The 20,635-nt window shown below is 45.0% G+C and overlaps 3 protein-coding genes across 5 annotated transcripts; all 3 read right to left on the bottom strand.

Moving 5' to 3' along the window:
* Window positions 1-1,619: 1,619 nt before the first annotated feature.
* LOC101772130 (protein WRKY1) lies at window positions 1,620-4,610 on the bottom strand. 3 transcript variants are annotated; one of them, XM_004982326.4, is made up of 4 exons: window positions 4,451-4,610; window positions 3,205-4,065; window positions 2,992-3,120; window positions 1,620-2,310 (listed from the first exon to the last, which is right to left on the bottom strand). In XM_004982326.4, exons 2-4 carry the CDS (start codon window positions 3,978-3,980, stop codon window positions 2,166-2,168), a joined length of 1,050 nt encoding a protein of 349 aa, XP_004982383.1. In that variant the 5' UTR covers window positions 3,981-4,065; window positions 4,451-4,610; the 3' UTR covers window positions 1,620-2,165. The 3 variants fall into 3 exon arrangements, with proteins under 3 accessions (XP_004982383.1, XP_012698494.1, XP_022679041.1); XM_012843040.2 differs by having other exon boundaries at window positions 2,992-3,117; XM_022823306.1 differs by having other exon boundaries at window positions 4,214-4,604.
* A 2,190-nt stretch (window positions 4,611-6,800) lies between these two features.
* On the bottom strand, window positions 6,801-9,554 carry LOC101771725 (probable prefoldin subunit 4). The gene is made up of 3 exons (XM_004982324.3): window positions 9,378-9,554; window positions 9,123-9,233; window positions 6,801-7,437 (listed from the first exon to the last, which is right to left on the bottom strand). Exons 1-3 carry the CDS (start codon window positions 9,384-9,386, stop codon window positions 7,177-7,179), a joined length of 381 nt encoding a protein of 126 aa, XP_004982381.1. The 5' UTR covers window positions 9,387-9,554; the 3' UTR covers window positions 6,801-7,176.
* A 3,617-nt stretch (window positions 9,555-13,171) lies between these two features.
* On the bottom strand, window positions 13,172-19,206 carry LOC101771331 (E3 ubiquitin protein ligase DRIP2). The gene is made up of 7 exons (XM_014805714.2): window positions 18,682-19,206; window positions 16,985-17,084; window positions 15,851-16,187; window positions 15,259-15,686; window positions 15,104-15,154; window positions 14,384-14,456; window positions 13,172-13,819 (listed from the first exon to the last, which is right to left on the bottom strand). The coding sequence occupies exons 1-7, from the start codon at window positions 19,061-19,063 to the stop codon at window positions 13,646-13,648; spliced, it is 1,545 nt and encodes a 514-aa protein (XP_014661200.2). The 5' UTR covers window positions 19,064-19,206; the 3' UTR covers window positions 13,172-13,645.
* Window positions 19,207-20,635: the final 1,429 nt, after the last annotated feature.

The following is a 20,635-nucleotide window of genomic DNA, read 5'->3' as shown; positions in this document are numbered from 1 at the left end:
ACATGATCCAATCTGGCAGTTCCCGGTACGTAACTACTGAGTGATCATGCAGCCCTGTAGGTAGGTACGTGCTACCACAACTTGGCAATAGCAATAGTGCTGATCCTGGGTGCATTGCACCAGCAGAAGATAGAATAGAATTGAATAGCATATTTATATTATCATTGAGCAATTACTTCCTATTCTGTAATGTTCACACGAACAATATGTGGTCTGGGGCATATATCCATGAGTATGACAATCTCAGCATCCAAATAACAGGGGAACTCATCACGTTTCCAACTTGAGCCTCCACTGTCAACTTAGTCTCAATAATATCCGTTGACTACTCCTAATTAGTCTCTAAACATTCGATGTGACACGTGCTAAAAATAAGTCAGTGGAAGAAAACGCCCCATTAAAGTAGCAACAAAATGTGTTCTATTAAGACATGAAGATTATATGTTAAGATAATTTTTTGAAGAAAATATACTAAGATAAATAAAGGCATCTATGGATTAATATAATTTTTTTGAAGAAAATACGGTAAGGTAAATAAAGGCATCATAAATAAATAGCTCCCAATTGGACCACTTGAAAACCCATATGGCTAGCAGCTGAAAATTTTGAAATTACGATATATAGGAGTGCCAATTTGTTGCCGTCTTGGCGTTCTTTTCGTGGAATTTTGGTAGACATATCGACGGTTCAAGTCAGTCAACTTGAAAAGAACTGTGCGCTGAAGTGGTAAATGATGGTGATATATCCAGGAATATCGCCGGGAACAGATGGTAACATGTAGAAATCCAAAATATTTATTTCAGGACCCACAGAAATCCAATATGTGTATGTCTGAACTGAATAGTAGTAGTGGCTTGGAACCAACCTATTAATTTCTTCTCCCGACGGATATTGCAGGTGTTTCTGCTATTATGAGTTCATTAAAGAGTAAGCAGCCTGAAACTTATGGTTATTTAGGAGGTGTTTGGGAACACCCTGCTAAACTTTAGCACCTATCATATTGGATGTTTGAATGCTAATTAGGAGTATTAAACATAGGCTAATTACAAAACTAATTGCACAGATGGAGTCTAATTCGCGAGACGAATCTATTAAGCCTAATTAGTCCATGATTTGACAATGTGGTGCTACAGTAACCATTTGCTAATGATGGATTAATTAGGTTTAATAGATTGTCTCGCGAATTAGCACAGGGTTCTGCAATTAGTTTTATAATTAGCTCATGTTTAGTCCTCCTAATTAATATTCGAATATGACTTTATCCGATGTGACACTGGTTGTGGCATGAGTCACGCGTGATCCTTTTCTTTTCCCATGGTCAGAGCATGTGTGCCGATTGTTCTCCAGATGCCCACTGGCTAGCAGTCCTCCAGTTCCAGTAAGTCACAGGCCAATTGCAACAAGCCACTCAACCAGAAAATCCCTTGCGCACGCCTACCATTCCCAAGTTATACTGTAACAGTTATTGTTATACATATGCCATCTTCCTATCCTGATGACCATATCTTGAGGTCGGAATATACAAAATTGATCGGTAATAAGATTCAAAGGTTCAGTTATTTCCGTTCATATAATTGTTCGGCGCATTCTGAACATATGTAGCAAATGAAAATAATACAAAAAAGCAACATAGTACACTTTTAACTTTAGGACCACGAGTGAAGCAATCCCACTGAGACTGACTCAACTATGAATGAATCAATGAATTGCTATAACAGCAAAGCAGCATTTGTGCACTTCTTTTCGGTTGTGACACTATCTTGGTACATGTTCACAAAAAATCGGGGTAACTCAAGAAAAGTTGCTCTGCATTTTCCCGCCCCTTTTACAAAGTTTAGATAACTGTCCCTTTCCCGCCAACTTATATCTTCCCTTCCAACTCTTCACACTAACCCTGAGCAACAGCTCAGCTGTCCTATCTAACGGCTTGTTCTTCCTTGTCATCATTGTGATACCTCCACAAGCGAGAAGAAACTTTTGTGCTCTCCCACTTGAATATTGCTACAAACCATGTAGATGAGGAGGCCAAACAACAAAACAGCAGCTTGAAAGGGCTCCGTCTTTGTCAATTTCCAATCCTTGTTAATAAGACTGGAGCAGTCGCTCCCCAACAAGGACCGGGTTGTTGGCATTTCCTGAAGAGGGTCTGATGATCAAGGAGTTCCCTATGCCTGTGTAGACTGAGTTGGCATCCGAGTATGGTTGTGCTCACCCTCATATGTCACTATGAGCATTGATGAATCATCTACACACCGTTCAACATGCTTCCTTGCTGGGCAGCCCCTCACGCTGCTGCATTTGTAGTAACCCCTGCATTTTATTCAAATAAACAGTGAGTTGGCCTTATGCAGATATCAAAGTAGCATAAAGGTAAGCTGATGATAAAGAATAGAAATATACTAGGTGCTTCTGCAACTGATGTTAGCTAAAAAGAGCCAAAAGATTTGGGTCATCATTGGAACAACTATACTCATGTGGTTACTATTAATACGCAACTTAGCATCAAGATATTAAAGCTAGAGACAGGTGAACAATTGACATAGTGGAGGGAATATGGAGATAACAAATCATCACAGCATAATCCTGGATATAAAAAGGTGTCCACTTTAAGCACCATGATTGATCAATTTCCATAAAGTGCACAGGAAAGAAAGAACAACATCATCCATGGAGCAATAATTTAATGTCACAGCAATTAAGGTATCAACACCTCTTCAATGTCGAAGCACCTTGAGGATAGAAAACAAATGCAGATAGCATCAGAGGAGAGATGCACTTGGATAAAGCGTGTGCTGATTATCATTGGCAAATTATTTATCAGAAGGCACTTGAGTATGTCATGGAAATACACGCCTGTACTATATTATCACAATGCTGACAAAAAAATATTGTTGGCATTAATTGTGGCATCATCACAGCAATTTTCAAAGCATCATTTAATAAAGAGCATGCATGCAATGAAGATTAGACTAGTCATACTTCAGTCCATACCTAGGATGAGGGGAACCTTTAATTGGCTTCTGCCCATACTTCCTCCACGAGTATTCATCCGGAGGTATATCAGCAATCTTATTACTAATGGCGGGAACCTTAATTGATCTCTTCACCCGCAACTTCCTACTGAAATGAAAGAGCATTGATGATATTCAGTTTTGAATTGAAAATAAAAATGACAATAATAAGCACAGGGACCAGCAGATTTACCTTCTCTTTGAGCAATGGCACCTGCCTGTCACAGCGCACTTGCCTGTCCCATCCTCCCCACGACCTGTGCATCGCCTCCTTGGGGCCTGCTGTGCATTCACCGGGTCACTCATCGCAGGCCCACCGATCAAATGAAAAGACGATGACTTGCCATCAAGGCTCGCCACACTACCATCCATGCTCAAAGACGACAAGAAGGACCTCGCCGATGACATTGTCCCCGTGCCACTGGTGCTATCAAACTTCAAGTTAATCCCACTATTGCTCCTCTTGAACATCTCAGCCTGCAACTTCTGCTGCTGCTGATGCGGGAACTGATACCGTGAAGACACATTGCTGAACTGAAAATGTGCAGACAAAGGCTGAACCAGCTTGGGAGGTCCTCCAAGAGGGTGTATGCTCTGTGCGTCCAAGGCTCCAGTCCTAGGATAGACCTGCGCGGAGCTAGGAGAAGGATGGGCGCTATTCAACACCACCACCGGGGTGTTACTATCCAGGAAGCCTTTCTGAGTTAAGAACCCTGGATTCTGTCTTCTACTGACAACCTTAGCTCTAGGATGGCTTCTGCTTGTTCCTGACGGTCCTGCTTCTCCTCCTGCTCCCGCTCCTCCTCCATTACTGAGTAGGGAGACCACCTTCCTAAACTTGGCACATGCTTCATCCGTCCCCAGAGCTATGCTCCTTGCCTGTGCGGGGTCATGAGGCTGGGAGAGCAAAGCAAGCACCCTGTGGCAGCTCTCCACGGCTGCTCTGTTCGCCTCCTCCACTTCCTCCATTATACACGCACGAAAAACAAGCAGAATCCTCTCTTGAACACTTCACAAGCACCTCAGAATATATCCAACTCCCTCAGAAGCAGATCTGGACAGCAGAAAAAAGAAGGAAAAATTCATTCAGATCCTAGGAAACGCTCAGAGGCTTAGCTCTTTTTATCGCAACAGCCATCGGAGATGGAACCAAGCTTAGAGGCAGGAAAGCAGCTCGTGACCGGATCACGGGGGGTAGACACCTCCGCAAGAAATCCCAGAAGCGGCGGGAGTGGAACGGGCACCGAGACCGACGTTGACGGCTGCGGCAAGAAACGATCCCGGGCAGCGATTTCTTGCGTGCAGACGCATCAAAACGGACACGAGAACCCCCACTGCACGGCCACCCCAAAGATTCCCCCACCAAGAACTCGCCCAGGCAAGCACCAAACTGCACGAAATCCGTAGACAAAAAGCACCGCCCGAGCTCAAGAGCTCACCTCGAAGACGATCCAGAGATGCCAGGGAGCGAATCCAGGGCCGTGACCCGGCAGTCGGAGGGCGGCAGTCGTCGCCACGGAATGGTAATGGAGGGAGGGAGGTGTGAAGGCGAAGAAGGGGACGAAGAAGACCAGACGCAGGGGAGGAGAAAAAAAAATAAATTCCCGTTTCTTTTTCGCAGCCGAGGACGCCGGTTTATATAAAATAGCAACGGGGTCCCTCCCGCTCTGAAAAAGGAGGACGCCCGCCGAGTAGTTTACTGCGGGGCCGGATTAGAAAACTGTGACCGTTGATCTGATCCTGGCCGTTGGTGATGGACTTTGGAGGAGATGGACGGATGGGAATGGGGGTTTGGACATGTGGGGCTTTGTTTAGTACGGGTTGATGACCTGTTGGGGTCAAAATGTCAAAGACATGAGTCAGTGTGAAAGTTGGCTTTTGTTGACTATTGCTAGGCTCACATGGAAAACACTACCACCGAATGCAGACATATACTAAACTTTGGGAACTCGATTTTTTTAGAGAGGGAGAGAGAGAGAGCGCATGAGAGAGGAAGTATATTTTAAGATGACAGATTTGGACAGGGCATCTTTATATTTTGATCCTGGAGTAAGAGTAAACTTTACCTAACTCAAATGCATTTTGTCTTCGGGAAAAGGGCTTTCCTCGTCCACTTGGCTGACTTCAAACCTAATGCAATTGCGCAAGCTTCAGTTTATCTAGATAGATTAGGATCACATCATTTTCTCGTGCCTAAATAAAGTAATTTGAATCTACGTACATATGGTTATAGACTTATAAATTCCCCTGGCTTTGTGCATTTGCGAAATTATACGTCCCAAACATTATGTTACTTATTTGAACTTTTTCCTAACGGTGTATGATGTATCTAATTTTTGTTTGTGATGATCACGCGTTCTAAGTTAGATATAAAATCATAAGTATTTACATATAGAGAAATGTCTTTAGGACAAAACGAGCAGGCACCAAACAGGTATTCCTATTTTTTCAACATTTTAACCCTTAGTATACTAATTAAGATGGAAATGCGCGTCGAGAGGAAATTCTGACTACGTGACGTGCAGGGTTCAGTTGATTCGTGTGCATAGCGTCGGATTATATATCCATATGATTAATTTGTACTCGTAAAATGTAGATATTTCCCAGGCTTTTGCCAAGTTTAGAAGTCTCGTGCAGTATATAGAACTCAAGCGCAATTTTTTGTTTCGGATGATAATACTATATTTTGCTCGTGATGCTTGGACATTCTAAGTTAGACCTAAAAATTATTTTTCTAGGACAAAACAAACGGAGCACTGCTACTTGATGGATGCTCCTATTATTGGGATAATAATACATAAAATCCCCAGTACAACAAGCAAGACTGGAGTGCTTGTCGGGAGGAAATCCCGAAGCTGTGGCGTGCGGGGCTCCGCTGATTCGTTGTACAGCATCCTTCGTGATGATACAGCTATATAGAAATAGGAGTATCCATGGTTGTATATGAGATGATGCAATTATTTGCAGACCCTGATTGGTTTAAACTTGCGCATGTAAACGAGTAAGCGACACGTGAGCCGTAGGCCCCCGTGGAATCACATGTTCCTGTTTTGTTTTTGTTTTTTTTTTTGGAAATAAATCGCATGTTCCTGTAACGTTTGCAAGTTGCAGGCACGAAGCATCCATGGCCCATGGGAGTTGCTGAAAGGTCAAAGGAAAAGGACAGGGAAGCTGGACCTGGGAGAGGAGTGAGCGTGTCTGCGATGTGAGTTGAGTGGAAATCTCACACGCATTTCCCTCCGGCCACAGGACATCTCTACCTCCCCGCGTATGCGTGATGGCGAGTTGGCAACCAGTGAAAACTCAAGCTTGTGTTTCTTTTTTTGGGGTTTTCTTTTAGCACGACCCGCACGACCTTCTCCCATCCAAATCACTTTAAGATACGCGTGAGAAATGCTTGTAAATATAATTTACGCGTGTTCTGTTCTATGTACTTCGCATGTTTCATTTTACCCGAGAGGACGACGTCAATGGAGAATGGACCAAACGAAGCTAGAACCACTAGCCACTATTTGTAGTGCTAGAGGGTCGAACTTGCAACGGCCTTCGGCACGGGACTGGTATAGAGTATAGACTATAGAGGACGCGACCATCGGTCCATGTGTCCATGTCCATGACATGGAAGCGCTGGCGGCACAGGGACTAGCCGCCGTCGACGCAAATCGTCCGCCAACTGCAGCTTGGTCGGCTCGAAATGTTTTTCACAGCCAATATGCCAACATCTCCAGATCTCCTGCCGCTGCTTTCATTCCGATAAACATGATTACACAGTAAAACTAACTCAAAATATACGGTAGAGGAGCACGACGTGCCAAAGTTCAGTGTTTTCTTGCACAGACGGATCACAGATTCACACAGATTTTGATCAACATGTCTGCTGGGAAAATGTTTGGTGACCTGCACGAGTGAAAAATCAAACTGACGAAAAGATCATGACTGGATGTACGCCTGAGGCTCACGCCCATTCACTTCAATTCATAAACACGCTCGGAATCAAACCACTCACTCCAACCAAGTTCGTGCATCCTGTGGGGTAAACGAGCTTCCGAAGCTTCAAACTCTCCTCTGTTACACAAGCTAGCATCACCAGACTAATGTGGTGGGAGGACGGGGGAATAAAAACAGAACCTGAAAAACTATCGCGCAACAGCTCAAGGACTCACTGTCAATCCTCCTCCAGGTTGATGGCATCCTTGAACTTGCCGTACAGTATCTTCTTCAGCTCGGCCATCTGGGCGACGATTGATTCCTTCTCCTCCTCTAGCCTCTCCAGCTTCTTGGCCGCATCCTCCTTCATCTGCTCCAGCCTAGTCTCCACGTCATCCCTTGGCATGTGGACAAACACTTCTCCAATCTGGAAGCGCACCACATCTTCATCTGACAAGATGAGCTCGTTCCCAGCATCGTCAAGGTTTTCATTTGTTTCCTGCAAGGCAGAGGAAACGAGCAAATGATATTTAAGGTTGATGTCTTCTGAGAGTGTTTTGGGACCTGTTTCGAACAAAGGAGTTCTCAGAAGAAATGCCACAAGAACGATGAAAATTGTTGCATTACAAAACTTTCAACAGGAGCCTCCATTATAAATTAGCTGTACTGTTATATACAGAAGCACTAGTCGAACAGATTCTGAAGTGATGTGAAGTAAGGTTCTAATTCGCAATCTTCTACTACCTATCGATAGTGATATACTTCTCGTGAGACAAAGTGAAAGAAAAACTGAAACATTGTGATCTTCGCAACCAGTGCCAACTACCAAAGAGCTTTATTAAGATAGAGGTTAAAACATGTCTACTTATCACGGATTCAGAAATCATCTGATGAAAATCTATAGAGGAAGAAATACATCAGGTATATTGGAGAATATGGCCAAACACCTAAGTTGTATACATTTATCATGACGTAAAAATGACCTATCTACAGGAGGCAAACTAATCACCACGATAGACAGCATTTTCTTAGCATAACATCTCTCACGATGACCAGTTCAGAAGACTAAAGGCATTGATACACATGCTACCTCAATTGCTGAAAATTCTAGCTTGGGATACTACATCACCACCCTTTGATCCAACCATTACAAACATAGAACAACCAAAAGCAAATTGACTGATTTTAAGAAAAATGATATGCAGACATTTGCTCTAGAAATCCTTCGAACATCATCAGGTCAAGATGTAATCTTCATTGCGGTAGTCAAGAATGTGTAAGATAAAGAACTATAGAAAAAATACCTCCATAGTTCATACTCATTTGAAAGTTCTCTGGCACTAGGCAGAATGTGTTATGGCAATTATGTGTGCAAGGAGCTTCTATTATTGAATATGCAAGATACAAGAGCACGAGTTGAAGTAGTATTCGTCATTATCTACTATGAAGCAATTACAGTTTGCAACACCTGTTTATGAGTTGTAGCACTAACGCACACCAATTCAAAACCAAATCCTCTATGGAGTTGGCAAACATGACCAAAAGGTCAAAACAAAAGATACAAATAGTGCCTTTACACAACAAACCAGCTCAGGGTCACCAAAATACCTACAAGTTTCAATTTGGCAGTTCCCCCTGTTTCCTGGACAATACCTCAATATTATCCTAGGTTTTTATATTTAAGTGTCTTTAGCAAAATCATAACCAGGCACACCCATTAAACAACCATGACATATTGCCATGCCGTAATGACGGAAATACTCATGAAATTAAGATGCATAGATGAGTGAATCAAGAAACTAGCTCATTTCTTCAGAAATGACTGTGCAATAAGAACAGGGCTCACAGCTTTACAGGATAACAGCTCCTGGAAAGAAAAACTAGGTACCACGTACCACAAGCCCATGGGAAGTTCCTAGCAGTTACTGTCTCCTCCATTCTTGAAAACAAATCAGGAAATGCACATACTCTCCAACATCCTTTTTAAGAATTGTGCATCACAAGCAGAGTAACATAACCCCCAAGGACCTAGAAACCTGTTGCATCGGTACCTCGCTAGTTGCTAAAAGAGTAAATCTGGTCTAGGCTACAAAGTGGCGCTCCCATTTCAGCCTCGTTTTAAATAGACTACGTAATGCAAATACCAGGAGATGGTGCGTGGAAAAGAAGATGCTCGGAATCTACCTTGGCGAGCTTGATCTCGTCCTGGAGCTCGTGGAGGCGGTTGTTGAGGCGGCCGAAGCGGTTGATGTTCTGCTGGTCCTCCCACGTGACCTGCGCCTCCGTGCCGTCCCCCTGCGGAACAAATCCCCCAGCGCGACGACGACACTCGATCAGACGCGTGTGGATACGAAGGAGAACAGAGCAAACTGCAGGCAGGATTAAACCGGGGGAGGGGATGTAGGGATGGGGCCTAGGGTTTGGCCCCCGTGACTCTACCTGCTGCATCTCCGATTGGCCTGGGGTCGCGCCGGCCGGAGATCAGAAGCGAGGGCGTGGTCTTCCGCTGATCTGCTCTCGGCGTTCGGGGATTCCAATCGCCGCGAGATTTGTTCGGGGCTCGAGCACTTAGCCGCAAGGGGGGGAAGGGGAGACCGGGAGGGGGAAGGGTTTTGAGGGGAGAAAGTGACTCGAGATAAATTAGTAGTAGGACGAGAAATTTAAATTACTTTTCAGATTCCACTTTAAAATATTTTAGATTCAACTAAAAATTTGCTTTTAGATTAATAACAAAAACTGTTTTGATAATTGCAAAATACTCCAAACTTGGCGTCATGAGAAATGAGATACGGCTACAAAAATATCATATAAAACACTTTGCTAACTTGCCGTTAGAAGAAAGCTAAATAACCAATAAATAAAATAAAGTATATGTATATTGGATTTTGGATTATTTGCCACTAAAATAAAATTAAGATGGAAATATTTTTTTAACCGAAGTCAGCAGGGAAGCTCCTACCTATCTTTTGTATAATTTTTTATTCCAGATCCTTTTAATTCGCCGGACCTACTGGGTGCTTGGGTGTACTCAGGTACTCTAACCACTAGGCTAGAAGTTCTTTCACAAATTAAATTAAAATGTTACTAAAGGATGGGAAAGCATGTCTGGGACGTAAATCCATCGGTTATTCAAACCTCCGGAGAAAATGGCTATGTTATTGTATTAAAGAATTGACAATAAGTAAGGTACGGAACAAATTTTGTAGCAACGAGTACGGACGGGGATAGGTGCCTAGTAGGGGCCATGGCCCCCAATGAACGTTTATAAATTCAACAGTTCGACGGAAGATTATACTTAAGATTTTGCTTCTACCCCACCCTAATTGTTTCATCCTGACTCCGTCCCGGAAAAAAGAAATAAAAGAATAAATGTATAGCGATTAAAATGGACCCAAAGGATCCGCACAAAAGAAGAAATCACATACAAACAGCAATGTACATGTAATCTCCAGGATGTTGGATATCAATAAGATGGGAACAAGCTTTGTTGCAACGAGCACAAACAGAGACGGGACAAGGGGCGCCTCCCCCCCGCGCGCGAATCAACAACTCATCGAATACACGTAAGGTGAAGATTATACTTAAGGTCTTACTTTTTTTAAGATAATGGAAGATAAAATTCCACCTTAAAACATTCCGGACCACAAGTATTACGAAGAAAGACATATGTTCCAAGGGAACATGTTTGGCTACATCAGATTATGTATCTAAGACAAGTAACAAAATAAAGTAAAAGAAGAAACTCAAAATCTCCAACAAGCTACTCTAGTAATCTCCATTCGTAGCATGTTTTGTAAAGTTGCCTCCAAATGAACCAACTTCTCCACATCAGGTGAAAGCGGAACTGAACCATGAGCCAAATCTACTAACGGGGAAGAGTAACAATTCCATCTGCTGATTGATGCTCTGACCATCAAAACAAGACCATAGCAAAACCATCCACACTTCCAGTCACAAGCAATGGGGATAAGCAAAATACTAGTAATTGTTGAAGAATCCGAGTTGGGCAACCACAATACCCGCATGAAATGCACCACCACTCAAAAAGCCTCCAAAAGGACGCATGACGATAGTCGCCGCCGTCGTTGTCCACTGGGACAAAGTTTTCACATGGAAACTTAGTGATGGGTGAGTTCGGGGCGGCGCCTCCAAGAAGGAAAACAACGCCCAAAAGCGTCGTCGCCATGATTTTTGCCGGTGCACCCTAGCCCACCGCAACACAGCTCCAAGAGTCGATGAGGCGCGTCCCATACCACGCCACAACACAGCTCCAAGAGTCGACAAGGCGCGTCCCATACCACACCACAACACAGCTCCAAGAGTCGACAAGGCGCGTCCCATACCACGCCATCACTGATCGCTGGAGTCAGAAGCGCATAAGGCCCAACGTCGACGAAGTGAGTCCCATTCCATACCCGCCGCCCGACGAGTTCTTGAGCACCCGTTGCATGCACAACAATTGTGGCCGTAGTTACCGGCCCTCCTCCCCAAGTACGACTTCTTCGGATCTGCACCAATTGGCACCTTGTCCACTGGTGGGAACGCCGAAGCTGCACGTGGCCAGCACAGCCATGTATGGCCGCACGTCGGCGCAGTCGCGCACCATCGCTCCCCTAGGGGCCCAGCGCAGATCCGGAAGGAAACCGGCCAGCCGGTCATGGGAGACCAGATACGGTTGCAGCGGATTGCGGATCCACCGCCGGCGGGCCTCACGGTGAGGGGCGCTGGTTCACCCGCGTTGCCTCCGTGCGAGATGACGAGAGCGAACCCCGACGAGCAGGTCCAGCTGCCCCTGCCGCCGCGCTGGCCCGAACCGCACGCGGAGCATTGCAGCGAGCACTCCTACCCACCGACGTGCAGATCCATGCAGGCAAGGGGTAGATCCGGCGGCCAGCCCGGCAGCTGCACCACCAGTCCCTCAACGCCGGCGAGCACCATGGATGGAGAGGAGACACAGGTAAGGATGCAGAGGGAGGAAGAAGATGCGACGGGAGCCGCTTGGTCCCGCCACTGGTCGCCGCCACCGCTGCCGGCCGGCTGCAGCGGCGGCGGCCCGCGAGGAACGGCCGGCGGGGATCTACGGGCTGCTGGGTGGGGTGCACCTCGGGTCGCCCCTCAGAGGAGCGCCGAGGGGAGGGCGTGCCTGGATACTTAAGATCTTGCTAATGCTCCACCCCCAATTATCATCCTAACTCTGTCCCTGAACACAAAGGGGAAAAAAATGAAAACGAATGTGCTACAATTAGGAGTGCCTAACAGATCCGCACAAAAGAAGAAACCATGTAAAAGTAATGCAATATCATGTAATCTCCAAGATGTTGGATATCAAGCCCATGCAATCTCTTTAAAATGTTGAATGTCTGAGTCCAAGTTGAATATTTTAGTTTACTGCTATGTTTTTTCCTTCTCTTCTTTAATTCTGTGGGAATGTTTGGTTTGAGTCTAACATTGTCACGCCTAAGCTTAGTCAAGCCACATGTTCTACGGCTGGTGTTTGCCTTACTATTACATGTGTAGGAAGCCAAACTTCCTTAGCTCCCTATTCCAATCGTCATGCACTCTTTTTATTATTATCTTTGTCACACTTGTGATTAAGAATTTGTTGACTACACTTTTGTAACAAGCCACACTTAGAGCATCTCCAGCAGTCTTCCTTTCCCCAATCCAACTACCGTATTGTGAGAGTTGATAAAAAAATAGTGCTCCAACAGTCTCCCTTTGCCTTTTTCTTTTCTCAATAATTATTGGAACAACCTAATTCACCTCAACTCTCCCTAAATAAAGGAGGAGTTGTGACTTGAGATTATTGGAAGAATGCAAAAGCAACTCTTCCAATAACGGTGAAAGTGATATTAGGATATCCCTATTTAACTAGTTATGGGAAAATATTTATTGGGAGATTGTTGGAGATGCTCGTTTTAATTGTGGCAATATTAGCATGCAAACAAACATGCCTAAGTTAAAAAAAAAAGAATCTACTAGTACTCATTTAATCCGAATACTTATGATAAACTTCTGCGAAAGCGTTGAAAATTGGGCAAGTTGGGCAGAACTATTATCTGGAAAGGAGCGTTGAGACACATAATAGCGTTGGTAAGTACAGCGCATGAAAACACTAAAGCAAAAGATGGAGTACACGAAAACGACCCGAATCATATACGGTCAATTCTTAATTCTTTACTTCGAAGAGTACCAGCTAACTGTCTGTGAAACCAAGGCCGGCGTCAGCTCCAGAAACAAGGAAAAGTATTTATGAATTGATCCAAACATTAGACCATCGACAGGTTCAAAATGAATACAGGGGCTACAATTTGGTGTTACAATAATTCAGGGTACAGCTGAAAGGCACTTTGCAATCAACTCTACTCATCTCTTACAAGCAAAGGCTACAAGTTTCTCTCTATATAGAAATTTTTGTCCAACCAAAACATCAATGATACCTACAAGTATCAATCACACTTTCCATCTATACCACTATCGATGTATAATAAATAAGAAGACATCATAAAGGAATCGAACAACATATACTATAACATCAAAGAATACATGAATGTGACATCAAGGGGTGGCTCTCCCGGGTGAGCCACCCACTGCATATTGTGAGGCTGCCAGGGAGACTTTATCTTCGATGACCTCTTGAAAGGCCAATAAATGGCTGGCTATGGCTGCCTCAGGGGGAAAATGAGTTGAATTTTTGCATGGTGCCTTCACAATCCAGGGGCCTTTGGCCGTCCGTATGTCAGCACCATTACAAACTCTTTCGCGGAGGAGCCAGTCATGGTCTGAGTTGCCTGTGTCGCTTTTCCCTTCAGCCACAGCTCTACTAAATTGCGCAGAGGTTGCATAGGGTTCACTGGCTGCTCGCAACACTTTATCTCCACCTGTAAGAAATATATTAAGAACTATTCAGACTATTAATTATAATTAGTTGATCCTACAGCAGTCCTCCACAAAGCCCAAATGAATAGAAGAGTAATGTTGCAGTTAAAAGAATCGAAGGATATGTCTACAAGGTGAAAATGCCAAGAGGTCATCAGGTGAAATTACAATGAACAGCTTAAGATATGCAGTTCCATGTATGATTTACATCTGGGACAACCAAAAAAAAAACTTTGAAGGAAAGCTGATATGTTTCAAGTTTCTTTCATCATCCCAGATAGCCCTTAAAGCATCTAGACCCTGAACTTCCCAAACTAAAAGTTTATCCACATGATGCCCCTTAATACAGGATACATTTTGACTAGTACAATTGACTGTTCAAATTGAAAAATAAGATCGATGGAGCAATTGTTTCGCCTTGACAACCAGGTTGTCAAAAGACACTGGTGACTCAAATCTCAGTCAAGCATAAGTATTTCTTAGATTTTAACAGGAGAAGAATCAAGTATACACAAGCAGTTGGCCAGCAGTGCACAAGAGTACAAGACACTCAGGACTCATCTCACCTCAGACTCACTTGGAAGACTGAGCTTCTGCATAAGGTACTTTTGGATAGATGAAGCGGGTACATTTCCATCTCTGTGGTAATACAATTAGCATATCAGATTTAACAAGATACAGTACATCAATTCACAAAATAACACAAATACCATGTTATTAATAGCATAAACACGTTATACTACAGAACTGAATTTGATTATGTTATTGTACTACTGAAGGCATACCATTCCCATTTACAAATAACTTAAAATAATGTAGCAATTTAATTCCACTATCAGCACATGCCGCCTCTATACATGAATAGTCTGAAAATTCAAGCCCACCTTAGAAACAGCATTTACATATAGCCCCATAGGCTTATCGATAGAAGTTTGTGAATAAAATGTTCTTCAATTTCTGTTAATGTGCTGCTGATAGCACATTTTACTGTGAGAGTTTCTTTTCTTTCTTTTTTTGTAACCCAATTTCCCTATAGGTTCCCTATGAAGGTAATGAATGCAAATTTATTCATCATACAATCTATGGAAGTACCCATCTTCTTATTTATCCTTCTAACAAAAGTTCCCAAATTTTCTGTAGAGTTTTGTGATTGTTTCTCATGAATTTATCCACTAACAGTCAACTCTAATAAATAAACAAAAACTTGGCTGAAGGTTAAGTATAGAAAAATTAGGGAATTAAGCTGTTTATGCATCTTAAGCAAAAGCTTAGTAAAGTGAGCTCACTTTATTCGCAAATAATGGGAAGGTATCTGTGGTAAAGGTGGATCTCCTTGCCTGAAAATTAATTAGAGCACGAGAAGATCAGAAAGAACTGTGTTGCTATTTACTTTGCTGGACATTAAGATAAAAGGATTCTGTGACGAATTGGCAATGCTTACTGGTCAAACGAGGCAACCAATGAAAACCATATGGAACTGAACTTCTTTTCATTCTGTGCAGCTGCAGCATCAGGCTTTGCAGCTGCTGGAGCTTGAAGTTCTCTCCTCCTCCGAGCAGTACCTTGACCTCTCCTTTTTGGCAGTATCGTTGGCATGGGAACATCCTTCTTATCATCCTCAATTTTGGACCTCTGCAGATTCTCCCTTGCCTTTGTTTTGCTAGCATATGTGCTACTCGGAGAGCCATTAAGTTGCTCTCCCTTAACAATTGGATTCTGTGAACTTGACCTAAATGACTTTGTCCTGTTCGCAGCTTCTACTAAACAATTCAAAGGCTGCCAAAGCTCAGCCTTATCTGCCAACTCCTTACTATCACCCTCGGTATCTTTATTGGAGGAGTGGTTAGATGCCTCCGCATTTGATAGTATCTGCAGACAATAGGATCAAGTTACTTCTAGTATGTGCATTCCTCTAGCTATTGCACCTTTTGGAAGTTTAAGATGCAAAATCATGACTTCACAGCTAGGTCTGTTGTAACTAGCTACTAGCATCAGATGCAGCTGATATGAATAATAAGGAGCGTGTAATTTACCTGTCTTCTTGTTTGCGGTGCTTTGCTTGAATTAGCAGGCAGACTTGAACTCTGAGAATTACTGTCGCAACTATCAATTTCCTTTTTCACAGGATCTACAATTGGACCAAGGCCACGCAAAGCAGCAGCAGCTGCAGCTTTCCTGGCAACTGCTCTTGTTCGCCGTCCAGTCAAGCCTGTTGGTTTTACTTTAGGTGTATTGACAACTAGTGAAGAGATAGACCTTTCTTTCCTTTTAGTGGGGAGCGAAATAGGAGATGGAACTTCTTCTGCCTTAATCTTCTTTCTTTTGAATGGAAAAAGTTTTGATCTTACATCTTGTAAACTGTGATCAGCTCTGAAGATTATAAAACCCAAAAAGTTAAAGTATAAGAAAGGCATATATAGTGGTGCAATATGATACCTACAGAATCACAAAATTGTTTGTTTTTCAACTAAAGAAGGGATGTACTATCACATAGTAATTAAACTAGTCCTGGGCATTTGTATGCCAAATGTAACATATAGTTTCACAATATCCTAGTGAACTTTGCATCAGCTGCAATAGTGACAAGAAATCTGGAAACATCAACAACTCTATGTGGTAAATGAGAGCAAAATTTTGGCACCAACACACTATAATAGACACTACAGAAAATAAAGAAAATAAAGCATTTTTCATATTAGAGTATTATTTGCAGCATGGGTTTCTGTTTCAAATCATACAAGCCAAATAGGGGTCTAAGTCAAACTACATCCATATAATGAAATGAACTATATTACTAAGTACTAACTAGACATATCACAACAACATATATGCATTTAATACGGAATTTGAATAAGATGACAGGTCACATGAAGAACTAAAACAAATTCAAGTCCATATTTTTGGGATGGGAAAATCTAAAGTGTATCAGTATCATATGGAATGCAGAAGTCAGATAATAAATGAGATTAATGATTTGAATCTTTTTTGCATTTCTTCCAGGATATGTATATGCAAACATAAGTAAAGTCACACTATGATTACGGTTCCAGCAAATTTAATCATTGCAAGTAAAAAAATTGAGTGCTGTCATACAGTTATTTTGACCCTAAGATCTACAGGAATAAGTAAAAGGGATAAAATGTACAGAATCATGAGTACATGTATACCTAAGCTTCTCAGTAGGAGTGCAGCCAAGATCAATTTTACATACTGGGCAGCATTCTACTTCCTCATCATTGAACTTTTGGTATATACACTTTCTGCAAACTGTATCCAAATGCAAAGATTAGATCTTTGAAATTACTTTGTTTAAAAAGGAGCTTTGAAATTAGAAGGAACCAGCGATGTTATTTCCACAGCAAGTGATGTTATGACACTAAGAACATGCTCCAACTGTTCAAACGAGTGATTGGATCTTCAATAATGTTGAGCCACAGTTCAAAGGTGTAGAGCTAAGTTCACACTCCATGAATTCGCCCTGGTTATCCATAGAGCGAAAGCTAGTTCCTTTCCTGCAATAACTGGCTGGCTAGAGGCTTTGTAATCTTTCTACTTTTTCTCTTGTAATTATTGTTCTTATTAACATACATTAATCAGTAGGGGTCCCACCGGTCCTATTTCGTTAAAAAAAAACATGTTCCAGCTGCTTTTACTGCTGTATTGTACAGTACACTGAGTTGTGCAATTAGGGGAAGGGTGGGACAGAAACCTGCATGTTAAATACACGAAAGAAGAAAAACTAGGAGGGACAAACAGAGTTTATGCTAGTATAACTAGTCATCAGTGATTCAGTGTTAAAGTCCATTAAAATGGAATCACAAAACTAGCAATAGTGTGGGAGCAGCCACGTAACACATACTCAAGGTGTTTCAGGATGTAACTAAAGACGAACTGCATTAGGTAAGATGAACCCAGACACGATTAATCAGATGATTTCTGTGAAAATACAGAGCAAGCAGGTTTGGCATCAAACTCTAGCAGCCATGCAACATTCCACCAAAGATCCACGTTTGTAATCAATCATAAGGTACCATCTTCCTCTAGCTATAGCAGACTTTCTGTGCTTCCTCTGCTTTTTACAAGTACCATTTTAACACAAGTTACCCCAAAATCCACAATGGCAAATCCTAGAGACCAAATTACAGAGACATTCTATACGACACCGTCATTGCAGAGCGTAGCACGGTCATCTCGCACAGATCACACATTCACACGCCTAACGAGGCTGAGCAGTGCATATTGTAGGTCGATGCAAGAACACTGTTGAGGAAAAGAAAGCATGTGCAGCTTCCCCGAAGATGAGGTAGAAGTTTTACAGTCGTTGAAAGCCCGCACGCTAAAAGAAACGAGGAAGAACTGCCATTCACATGCCCCGAGAACAGATAAGATCTCATCGAAACAGTAGTAGTATTAAACTTGAAGGAGGAGGAACTGGTCAACCAAGGCAAGCAAGCACGAAAGAAGCGAAACTAGTGATACGGAATCACGTAGCTCAGCCGAAATGTTTTGCGCAGGAAGCAGCGATTGTCGTGAAGCAGAATTCGCGACCCCGTGTACGTAGGGGTCACCTACGGCGATGAACAGAGGTATAACTGACGTGAAGCGTTAAGAGAACGCGAGAACAGAGTCCCTTCCCAGCCCATGTGACGTGGTCGATGGACGCCGGGCGGCGCGCGCACGTCGCGGAGGCAGCGACGACGGGTCAAAATCCCCACGTCCGGCCCGGAGCCTCGCGGGGCGCGAGGGCGCGTGGAAATCGGGGGCGGCCGACGTGCTCGGACGAACCGAATCCTAGGCTCCGGCTGTTACGATTCACGATTTACGTACAAAAAGAGGGAGGGAGGAGGTGCGACGACGGACTCACATGTGTGGAGGCACTCGGAGATGGTGGTGGCGTCGCGGAGGAGGCGGCGGCAGAGCGGGCACGTCATGCAGCGCGCGAGCAGGTCCCGCTTGACCATGACGAGGCCCCCCCTCGGCCCCGCGGGCGCGGGCGCCGGCGCCGCGGCGGGGGAGGGAGAGGACGAGGAGGGACCGGGCCCGCCGCGCCGCCGCCTCTTCCTCCCCCTGCCGGCGCCCCTCCTCTCCTTCTCCTCCTCCCCCTCCTCAGCCGCCGCCGCGGCCACGGGCTCCTCCTTGACCTCGGCGTCGTCAGCGTGGGCCTCGGGCGCCGCCACCTCGGGCTCCGGCGGCGGCGCGGGCGCGGGAGACGGGGCCCTGCCCGGCGAGGTGGGCCCGGGCTGCATGGCGCATGCGGTTGGTAGTCGGCGCGGGGTGGGGGGAGGTCGGGACGGGAGGAGGAGGAGGGATCGAGGAGAGGAGGTGGAGGGAGACCCCCAAGGGAAAAATGCGCTGCGCCTGCGTGCGTGCCTGCGTGCTGAGAGCGACAAAGGCAGGCAGGCAGGCAAAGGGAAAAGTGGGCGGGGCAGGCAAGCCAAGTAGCAGCAAGCGGCGCGGGGGCGGGCCGGCGGGGTGGTCGTTTCACGTTGCGAGCCCGGCCGGCCAACGTGGCCCGGGTTGGAAGCCGTCGTTGTTTATTTCCGCCTCTCTAGTCTCTACAGACTACAACAACTGCTGTTCACCTCATTATTATCCGTCGGATCAGCATCAGCTCACCCTTAATCTGGCTCAAGTGGCGAGATCTGAACTACTTACTCCTAGGAAACGAATCAATCAACGCTATCGAAGTTAGCAGTAGTGTGTGGCGGTCGAAGGCTAGCAGCAGATGTAGGCGTGCAACGTGTGTGCACGTAGCGGCTACAGCTGCGCATACGTACAGCGACCGATCGGGGATTTATGGCGATCCATCTCATCGTACGCGTACGTGTACGCATGTACCCGTGCTGCCGCGCTACGTACAGCACCCCGGCGGTCGGTGCGCGCACCAGAACCCTTCTTCGCTGGTAGCTGCGCACGCGCCACCGGAGGACAGGAGGAAGGTGCCATGCTGTTGTGTACTGTGCACTAGCGGTACGCCATAAATTTGCTTGTGTGTTTGGCTCGGGATCTGACCGGAGGAGGAGGGATAATATTAAATTAATAATCCATGCGATGCGATGCGATGCGACTGGACGGCGTGGCAGGGAGAGACAGGCAGTCCTCGAGCTGCCTGATTGGTGCTGGGGGTGCAGCGCAGAGCAGAAGAATCAGGAGCAGAGGATCCCCCTCTCGCTCGCCGTCACTGCCGTACGGGCCGTGCAGCCGGGCCGTGGGGGGTCGGGTCGCGTCTTGCATTGCATGTCGCATCCGCGCGGATCCGCCGCAACCACCTGCTGCAGAGCCAGCGCGGCGGCGGCGGCGGCGGCGGCCCCTATGCATGGCGCTCGGCGGCAAGTTGGTAAATTTGTGACTCGGTCGGGAAGAACGGGGAGGATTGGGCAGAATGACCGGGCCATGTTTGATGTTTCAGCGCGGGCGATCGATACGCCACGAGCCCTGGGTGGGTGCGACGGCCGGTGATGACTTGTACTGGTCTACTCGCAATACTCTGCGACTGACAATTTTCCCCTGCTGACGCCGCCTGCCTGTGTTGTTCCTGTTGTGCCGACCGGTCGTGGCTAATCCTCCGTCGCATCGAAGGTAACGTGTTGTCATGGCCGAATAGGATTTTTCACCGTAACCCCTGGATGAACTTTGGAGGTTCACGAGAGCAAAAGGAACTAACGATTAGATTCATCCGAGAGAATACTTGAGTTTCGCTTGCACGCAGGCAGGGCAGCATGATTGAGAACCGTAGTAGCAGTGGCAGGCTAGCCTAGCCAAGCCAAAGTGCCAAACTAGTACAGCCCGCCCACAGAGAGGGTGCCAACTACGCAAGT

Source organism: Setaria italica, chromosome IX (genome assembly GCF_000263155.2).
Source record: "Setaria italica strain Yugu1 chromosome IX, Setaria_italica_v2.0, whole genome shotgun sequence".
NCBI lineage: Eukaryota > Viridiplantae > Streptophyta > Magnoliopsida > Poales > Poaceae > Setaria > Setaria italica.
This window is presented reverse-complemented; position numbering and strand designations above follow the sequence as displayed.

Coding starts and splice junctions, on each gene's coding strand:
- LOC101772130 (XM_004982326.4), bottom strand. CDS start 3,980: ATGGAGGAAGTGGAGGAGGCGAACAGAGCAGCCGTGGAGAGCTGCCAC. Junction 3,121..3,204: donor TGCCATTGCTCAAAGAGAAG/GTAAATCTGCTG, acceptor CTTTCATTTCAG/TAGGAAGTTGCGGGTGAAGA. Junction 2,311..2,991: donor AAAGGTTCCCCTCATCCTAG/GTATGGACTGAA, acceptor AATAAAATGCAG/GGGTTACTACAAATGCAGCA.
- LOC101771725 (XM_004982324.3), bottom strand. Junction 7,438..9,122: donor ACGAGATCAAGCTCGCCAAG/GTAGATTCCGAG, acceptor TCTGCCTTGCAG/GAAACAAATGAAAACCTTGA.
- LOC101771331 (XM_014805714.2), bottom strand. CDS start 19,063: ATGCAGCCCGGGCCCACCTCGCCGGGCAGGGCCCCGTCTCCCGCGCCC. Junction 16,188..16,984: donor ACTCCTACTGAGAAGCTTAG/GTATACATGTAC, acceptor TATAATCTTCAG/AGCTGATCACAGTTTACAAG. Junction 15,155..15,258: donor TTGGTTGCCTCGTTTGACCA/GTAAGCATTGCC, acceptor ATTAATTTTCAG/GCAAGGAGATCCACCTTTAC.